General features: G+C 37.4%; 1 protein-coding gene across 4 annotated transcripts in view; it reads left to right on the top strand.

The window, feature by feature from the left end:
* Window positions 1–1,545: 1,545 nt before the first annotated feature.
* Window positions 1,546–9,433, top strand: part of tex14 (testis expressed 14, intercellular bridge forming factor) — a 33,546-nt gene continuing 25,658 nt past the window's right edge. For 3 of the 4 annotated variants that reach the window (XM_032533069.1, XM_032533070.1, XM_032533067.1), the window contains exons 1-8: window positions 1,546–1,765; window positions 3,340–3,505; window positions 3,943–4,057; window positions 4,706–4,871; window positions 6,212–6,357; window positions 7,189–7,267; window positions 7,955–8,091; window positions 9,060–9,155. In XM_032533069.1, coding sequence (XP_032388960.1) covers window positions 3,379–3,505; window positions 3,943–4,057; window positions 4,706–4,871; window positions 6,212–6,357; window positions 7,189–7,267; window positions 7,955–8,091; window positions 9,060–9,155 — 866 coding nt within the window. In that variant the 5' untranslated portion in view covers window positions 1,546–1,765; window positions 3,340–3,378. The remainder of the gene's footprint in view (window positions 1,766–3,339; window positions 3,506–3,942; window positions 4,058–4,705; window positions 4,872–6,211; window positions 6,358–7,188; window positions 7,268–7,954; window positions 8,092–9,059; window positions 9,156–9,433) is intronic. The other variant, XM_032533068.1, reaches the window with a different exon arrangement.

The following is a 9,433-nucleotide window of genomic DNA, read 5'->3' as shown; positions in this document are numbered from 1 at the left end:
GAGGTAGCGGGATCGATGCCCGCATCCTCCAAAACACTTTTAGGAGTGGCAGCAGCTCAGTCCGTAGTGCGGTGGATTGGGAATCGGAGGATCTCCGGTTCAAGTCCACATATGGACCAAAGTACGGAGTGTGGATTGGTGGAGAGATCCACCTCCTGGGCACTGTCAGGTGCTCTTAAGCAAGACTGTGGTAGCCCACTCCCCATAACATCTCCATTTGTTCATGAACTGGTCCTGAGCATGTGTGTGTATTTCAGTCCTGTGAGCAATGATTACTAACAAAGTTACAGTATTAGTTACTTAATGTTTAAATACAATGTAAATTGTAATTTCCCCACTGGGTATCAATAAACAGTATTTAAATAAATTAACTATTTAATTCAAACTCAGATAAGCCAGAACACTAGGCGATCAAATCAATTTAAGGATAATGTTGGGTTTAAAAAAAGTTAAAACAATGTTCTGAAAACAGTTAAGTTTTAGTTTATGTATACTCTGCAGCCAGATATGTTTCAACTGACTAGCCTTAATTAGCATTCAACTGTTTCACACCAACCGAACTTTATCATATCAGGCATTTAATAAATAGAAAGAATAACATATTAATATACATTTAGATATTAGCTGTATAACAATATAGGCACCTATAAACACGCACAAATCCATATACTTGTGCCACAACCACCCGTTTCCATTCACAAAATAGTAACTAAACAAAGAAAAGATAATAAAATCAAGCCACTAAATATTTATGCATACATGATGTACATACACATCAACATCTGGAACTTTGGTTTTTAGTCTTTCATCAGCACCATGTTCAACTTTGTGTGCATCATCATCTGAAAGTCAGCACAATGTAGCCCTACACATACATTAAACATTAATGTACAATGTACATGAAGATGTAACACATTGTTTTACTCAAATGCTGCATTTGTAATCAAGGTTAATGTGTATTTCATGTTAGGCCGGACTTTAAAAATGGCAGCATTACCTGCAGTGTTGGAAAGCTGTGTGGAGCTGGGAGAAGAGCTGAAAGCTATATGATTTTATAACACCAGATAAAAGTTAATATACTGTTGCACAAACATTGTTAGCTCACAATTTTCGCCAGCATGTGACTATTAGATAATTGGAATGTGGCTACTTTTTACTAAAGTGTATAGGTTACTGATTGGCAAGTTTCTGCAGAGTTATAAGATGCACCATTCAATACCTCTGTTTCAATTTCATATTCATATTAGCCTTTGTTTTGTCATAAGACTATGGGTAGCTCACTCTGAGAGTTTCGGGTTGTGGTCACTAGGTGGCAGTGTTGGCTAAGCCTTTTTTTGTGTTAGTTTGTGAAACTATAGGTCAATGTTAATACAATTTGGGTTGTTAAAAGGCCCAAAGGTGTGTGTCAATTAGTTTGTGGTCATTTTGTACAATTGAAAATGTGTTTAAATCATTGAAGCACAATGTAGCCTAATGTAAAACTACAGAAACCTCAATGTGGCATTTATTTTACTATATCTTGAAGGGAGCCTATCTCAGTCTATATCTAGTTTTATAAACTCTATTCTGGATATGCAAGGCATGTATAAAACATAGAAATAATATAGCTAGTCATATGAAATTGTTGTATAGCTGAGTCAAGGTGACCGTGACTCGTGTTTGATTGGCCGAAAGTGACGAGCCAGCGGGTCAGGGCCTAATGGTAGTTACTCCATTAAAACAGTTACTGCGTCTAAAAGAAGTTAAAAACAACGGTTATCTGTATGTAAGTCTAAATTTTATTTCTCAACATTGCTTATGAGGCATTTATATGGTATACACTTTAGTTTTGTCAGTGTTCAGATTTATTTTACTGGTGTCTTTTTTTAGCTAGCTAGCTAATGTTGTACGAAAAAATATTGTTAGCTAACTAGCTAACGTTAGCATCGTATTAACGTTAGCAGTTTTGCTAATTTAGCTATTTGCCAAATTATTTGGATTTATTTATTGTTATTTTTACATGTATGCTGTAACCTGAAGTACCGTGTTATCCGACGGGATATTTTAGCTAATGCTAACGTTATATCCAATTTTTATCATAGCACTAGCGTTAGCTAACGTTACTTCAAATGGCTAACATTACACATTTTGAGTATGTTATGGCTAACGACAAAAATGGCGACCCTACAGAGAGGATGCTTTTTTGATAGCAGAAACCGGGGCGAGATTAAATATACTGATGCTTTACACAAGTAAAACTAGCAATAAGTTACTACAATATTAAACATGATTAATTACAAGTAAAAGTCTGTATTAGGAACTTTGTATTACATCAACTCAAGACAAATAGCTCACAGAGAGATACGTCACAAGTAGAAAATAATATAGCCTAAATTAAGGCATTAGTGCATTCAAACCTTTTAGGTAAAAATACTAGTTCTTATTTACTGATATTTCTAATTGTTAATGTTAAGTGCTGCCTTGTACTGTTATTGCCTCTAACAAGTAAGAAAATAGTGAATGTTCAATTTTCAAGATATACAAGATTAGAAGTATGAAGTAAAATAAAATGGGAAATACTATTGTACAAATACCTAAATATTGAATTTAAGCACAGTACTTGAGGAAAATGTGTTGCCTACTTTCCACGACTGAACTTACTTAAGCCTGTCCATATACAGAGAATCCACTTAATATTTGATACAATATTGTACACCAGAAATTAATCTGCTCACATTTTGTACAATGCAGTACAAGGGCCACAGTAAAAAAGCCATATGTTTCACTTCCAATGGGTCACACCTGTAGTTCAGTTTATTTGGAAAGGGGAAAATGACACATTGTTACCCTTTAATTCTGGTGGTCCTATGGTCATATGGACTGCTGGTAAAAACAATGCTGTCATCCTGCATTACCAAAGCAACATTGGATACAGGAAGAGACATCAAATTCTAGTGACTGATTCAAGTTAGCAAGACATTACTCCACGGCGGAGTAGCTAAAGTTAGAGGTTGGCTATGTTGACAGTCATGAAAGCCCCTACTCTGAGCTTGAGCTCTGTACCTGACTGATAGACACCCTATTTCAGCTTAAAATGACTGCAACAACCGCTAAAACATCATGACCTCGCTGGCCTCTCTACTAAAACCCATGGAGTTATACGCAATCACAACACATATCTGTTTCAACACCTACTCTCTGATGTTGGATCTAGGAAAATCCATTAGTGTCCATGGTTACCAAATCATTGTGCATAACTATATAGATCACTGATGTTTGAACTGCACCAACCATGTTAGGTATGAAAGCATTCATAACAACAAACCAGCTTTGACAAGTTTGACCCCACTGTATTCATAGTGCCATCTGCTGACAGCCGGGTGGACCAGATGAAACAGGATGAATGCGCTGCTATTCCCCTGTCCTGTACATATGGGTGTTGTGACCACTGGAGGTGCGCACGCTCAACTGCACAAATACACTCTGGAAAGAAATCTGACTAAGTTGGAGAAACTGCTGAGTAAGGGTATGTAAGTAACTGTAATAGTACTAGTATTGTGTTGAGCTTGTAACAGTTACACATCTATGTATGGCAACATGCCATTGTGCATAATATATACAGTACAGTATATATATGTATATATAATAATAATAATTATAATAATGCATTTTATTTATTTTTCTTGGCACTCAAGGACGCCGCACAGGAAATTCAAATATTAAAAACAGCAGAGCAAATACTATACATAATAAAACAGCAAAACAAATACTATGCAGCAAAACAAATACTATACAACAGCAAAACAAATACTATACAGAATATATATATATTTATATACAGTATTTAGATTTTAAAGTCAATACTATTCTTAAGTCAGACACAAAGTGCTTAAAATATAGGGACACCTGTACTTTAAAATGCAAAACAAAACCATGGTCTCAGTGTTTTCTGATGTGTTCCAGGTGTTGATGTGAACTGTGAGAATCACTTGGGTCAGACTCCACTGTTCTGTGCTGCTCTGCTGGGCCAAGTCAAGGTGATGGAGCTGCTCCTGCATTACGGAGCTGATCCCAACCAGTGAGTCTGGGCTGAAATCTGACGAGTTACTCAACTGGGCAATATAAAAAAGAACGGCAACTTTGCTTTGACTTTATCCCTCCCCAAACCCAAATGTAAAAAAAAAAATATATATATATATATATATATATATATATAATATATTATTCAGAAATAATAATTTAGAAGTAGCTCATGAATATAAAGTAGGCTACAGCTGATATTTCTATGTGTCAGGTGATACATACTTTATCAGCATTTCATATCTTCTGCTGCAAATCCCAGGTTTTATAAAAGTTAAGAATATGGTATAACCTGCAGCACTTTTGCCTATAATGTAAAAAATATCAACCTCAACCCTAGTCCCAGGATAATATACTTGTAAAAGTTATAAATACAAATTTCAAAAAGCATTTGTGTCTATAAACGTAACATTCTTACTGGCTGTTTTTGTTTAAAACATTTTGATGGCATTATATTTTATGAAGGGCACATAATGGTGCAAGGCTAGGACTTGGACTTGACTTGAGATTTGTTGGTCATGACTTAGGACTTGACTCAGAACTTCCTAGCCTAGACTTGAGACTTATTTGTGACTTGCAAAACAATGAGTTGTTTACATTGATAGTTTAACAACACCGATCAACAACACAATCTACTTTCTTCTAGTCGCTGTGAGGACGGGAGCACCCCAGTTCATGCAGGCGTATTCTCCTGCAACCCTTCAGTGGTGAGTGGCTTGCTGGATGCTGGAGGAGATCTACGACTCCATGATGTGGAAGGCAGGACGCCCTTTGATTGGCTCAGGGCTGTGAAGCAGGAAGACAGGGACAAGGTACACTGCTAAATGGAAACAGTGCAATTTAGTTTGAGCATGTCAGTGTTCTCTCACTGGGTGCTGGTGAAGTGGGACATGCACAGTTGCAACAACAGTGGAGGCAGAATTTGAAATGAGCAGACAGTTTGTCTGATAAAAGAAGTACTCCATATGGCTGGGTTAGCTCAGTTGGTAGAGCAGGTGCACCCATATAAGGGTTTACTCCTTGATGCAGCATCCTCGGGTTTGACTCCAACCTGCGGCCCTTTGCTGCATGTCATTCCCCTTTTATGTCTTCATCTGTCCTGTGGAAATGAATGCCTAAAATGCCCCAAATCATTTAAAAAAACAAAGTAATTGGTACTCCAGTGATTTAGCATTGCACTTCCATAAAGTAAAGGGACTAACAGAGACTGAGTGATTTTTATTTAATGTCCAAATCAAAGACAACAGAGGCAGGGGTATCCTGAATTGTAGTCAATATGTGTCGTACTCCAAAAACATTGTCATTATGATTATCCACGCAAAATCCGACTTAATAGCATTTTTCAATAAAAAGCTGCTGTGCACACCTACAGGTAGTAAGTAGTCTCTGTCCAAATCCTAACCTGATGAAATCAGCAGGAATTGTTTAGTACTTGTTGTTTTCACACAAAATGCAAATTGTATTTACGGCTTGTACTACCCTTGTGACTATCATTCAGAATGGTCTTGCAGTCAAACAGCCAATGTACCAACTGCAGAAGTTAGCTGCCAGCTAGCGAGCAGTGTATTTACTGACAGCTCAGATACAGTCTCTTACCGATCTCAAACATAGTAGAAAGTCCAGTTCTTTTATTTTCCTCCAGAGAGCTCTCTTTTTTTCTTTTCATTGACTTTGTATGCAATTGTGTCACATCAGTCTGAACACTTGAAAGTTAACAAAGCTCCTCAAGAGCCACATAGGACAAAATGAATCTGGCTGTAGTTCTCCCCATTACTAGTTAACCAGCCCTCATGTGCAAAAACAGTGGAGTGATCCTTTAGAATAAGCTCCATTTGGTCAATATGAATACATGTTTCTCCATAACTTGTTACTGTATAATTGCAAAAACACGTGGGCTTATATGCAAGTACAACACATCTCTGTTTTAACTCCTACTCTCTCATGGAAGATCTAGGAAATCAATATGTGTCCAGGGTTACCAAATCATCTTGCATAACTATGTAGATCACTGATGTTTGAACTGCACCAATCATGTTAGGTACGTCCAAAAGGTCCAAAATGACAGGAAAAATAAACTGCTCAGTCAGTGTCCTACTCATTTGCATCAGTGTATAGTTAAGACCTGGAACTCAAACGTCTTATATGTCACTAGATGCAAGAGTTCCTGGAGAGCTGCATGTCCTCCATGGAACAGCTGTTTCAGAGCCCGGCCGCAACGAAGCTCAACTCTAGCTCGTCCCACATGTCAACATCCATCTTGCTACATCCTGTATCTTTGCTGGATCGTCTAAAAGCACGGTATGGTGCACAAAACCCCATGTGGATCATACATCTATACACCATATTTAATGTTTAAAGCCTTTTTGCTTTTTTTAGAGGAGCTTTCTATCCAGAGTTTTGTTTTTAAAGAAAATTATATAAATTTGTTAATGCTCATTGGGCTTGAACAGACACTCAAGCCCAAAAAACATTTGTTAAACATGTCATGCTGACAGAAAACCAAACCAGGGCTCTACCAAGAAGTCAATGTAATGAAAGAGACCATTAATTGAATCCTCCATTTCCATTATTCACTTTCTACTATACAGGTAATACTACAATTTAATACTGGAAATAAAGGTCCCACTATTTTCCAGGAATTTGCCGAATTCTACTTCCTTCTAGTATACTTTAGAATAAGATAAGTCCAGAGCAAAATCTGTAATTGAAAGTCAAGCAGGCGGTTTAACAAGAGACTTAATCACCATCCCCTACTCAGTGTGCAGAGCACCGTCAGGTTAAGTATTGTGTAATATGACAGATGAGAATAGATTCCAAAAAGAGTGGTGCAAAACACGCCGACAACAGATATAGGTCAGACCTATAAAGATGGGAAATTAAAGCTGATAAGAGGATATGCTGTAAAACAGAGGAACACATAATAATAACCATAATAATCCACCTCAAAGATAGATTACTTTAAGAGGAATTGTTATACGAAAAATGTACCACAAAATCTGACGTATATGATAGAATAGCTAGTTAGTATAAACACTGTTTTATGAGTACCTACCCACAGTTCTGTTGTTGTTTATATAATATTTAATCAACTGATTTTTTTGTTTGTTTTTGTGTTTCTACTAATTTTAGTGGAAATGACAAGCAGTTCAATAAGAGGACAAACAGCAAGTCTTCTGGTGCAACAGCCCTCTGTTTAGGTTTTGGAAAGGTATATCACTTCATACAGTGTAAAGTAGATGCTGATTTACACATTGGTACTGTATGTATGCAGTCAAAGCCAAGGGTGGACAATCTCCTGGGGCTTGTTATATAATGTGCATACCAACTAAGCATAATAGTCATGCTGTTTTCAACACATTTCTCAAAACACAACAAAACAGAAATCACAACATTTCACAAACATTGTTTCCCATCCATTCAATTCTGAAATCATGTTTTTGTAGTTGACACAGATGAGAAACTCGCTTCACAAGGCTGTGGAATTGGTAATGGAAGTAAAGTCAGCCCCACTGACCAGGACCAGGAGTCACACGCACATTAAAAATGAAAAAAATTAAAAAGGATTTTAATTTGATTAGAATTTCTTATATCATTCATTGCAGCATTAGACATGCTAATAGTTAATAGGCCCTGTCATACTCAGAATTATATAGCGGATTACATGTTTTTACATTTGGAAAAACATTTTTTATTGAAAACATTCAGCTGTAGTACATGACCATGTAGATTTTCCCCACCACCAGGCTGGGGCAGGTGTGTTGTGGATATTCCCCATACTCTCCCTGTGATCCGAAAAGCTTGTGTGGATAGGATATAGACTTAAAGTCACTTTAATATAATGAATCACCCTGTGATACTAGTGGACTGAGCGTTCTCCTTGTGTGTGTTTGTCTAGCTGTGTGTTAACAGGCCCTGCCCGACGTTGGCTGTGCCAGCATCTATTCCACTGATCAGAGACAGTGATCTGAGCCAGGCTGATGATGAAGAACCTCTACTCTCCTTCACATGTGGCTCTTTGACCTCCATGACCAAGTAAGAGCATTACTTTTGTTTGCTTTGGTCTGCAGCAGTTGATGAGTTTGGAAACATGCGATTTCCCCTTGGTTCAGTTTTGTTTCACACCTGGAAAAATCAATGCGTAACAAAATGTGTCATTACAAATCACGGAAGATCGTTCACTTCTCTTATTGGTTGGATGTGTCCAGGGCTGGAGCAAGAAAGTAAATACAGAAAGAAAGTCCTGTGTTTTGGACTAGTGCAAATGTTTTGAATCTCCATGGTCAAACAAGCTCATTTTATTTCAATAATCAGACATTGTTTTTTGCGAGCAACGTTACTACATCTGCTCTGCTCACCGAGACTTCACTCTGCTCTGCCGCCGTCTGTTGGTGCGGTTCCAGGTTGGATCACGTTCTCACCACAAACAAAGCGCTCTAGAGTTTGTTTGAAAGCGTACTAAGACAACCTCTTAAAGCAGGTCTTGTTACGCTTGTTTGGTTTGCTTTTGGTGCACATCCGAGTGTGATTGCCACTTTCTCATGTGCCCAAAGAAACTGCACCAGCGGGACAAATAATAATAATAATGACACAATAATGACTCAATAATGTCACACTCAGTGCTAAGAACCATTAGTGTGGGAAGAGGGGGCTGCTGCACAACAAAACACAGTGGAATGACATTTTACTTTTTCAATCATCTGTACTAAAGACAACTTGAGTTCCTTGTATTTTATAGATTGATTCATATATATGTTGGTATTCATTTTACAATGCTTTTATCAAATCATAATTGGAAAATATGTCAGTCAATCTCAAGTTATTAAAGGGATACTGACAGATGTATTGATAAGTATAATAATAAACATAAAAAGAGTAAAAGTATTTAATCCATTAAGGAACAACCATTAAGAAACAAATGATGGGTTCAGTCAGACCTGCTCTTCAACCAAGAGATCCTTTATTACATCGCTGACCAAATTGTGTGCCATTGTGTGTTTCAGTTACAGCTGGAGGGGCTCCAGGGTGACAGTGAAGACAATGAGGGACAGTCAGACAGCCTATTTGGACCTGCTCCTTATAGAACAAGAGTACTGCAGGTGAGAGAGAACAGGATGTGTGTGGGAAAGTCATTTTTTTGGTTGTGGTTTTGTATACTAAAGTAAGATAACATCATAATAGTTATTTTAGTAGTTATAATAGTTAGACGTATCCCTTTTAATTACCACCTGATTGAAAAACAGGATCAAATGAAGTGAACATTGTGATATAGGCATCAGGGCTCTACAGTGCGAGCATTTTGCTGCATATCAGCTGTCGCAAACTAACATTAATTTCATCGACCAAAATTAAATTTGTGTGTGTGTGTGTGTGTGTG

This window comes from Etheostoma spectabile, chromosome 13, assembly GCF_008692095.1.
Source record: "Etheostoma spectabile isolate EspeVRDwgs_2016 chromosome 13, UIUC_Espe_1.0, whole genome shotgun sequence".
Taxonomy (NCBI): domain Eukaryota; kingdom Metazoa; phylum Chordata; class Actinopteri; order Perciformes; family Percidae; genus Etheostoma; species Etheostoma spectabile.
The sequence above is the reverse complement of the archived record's forward strand: the minus strand, read 5'-3'. Positions and strand labels throughout refer to the sequence as shown.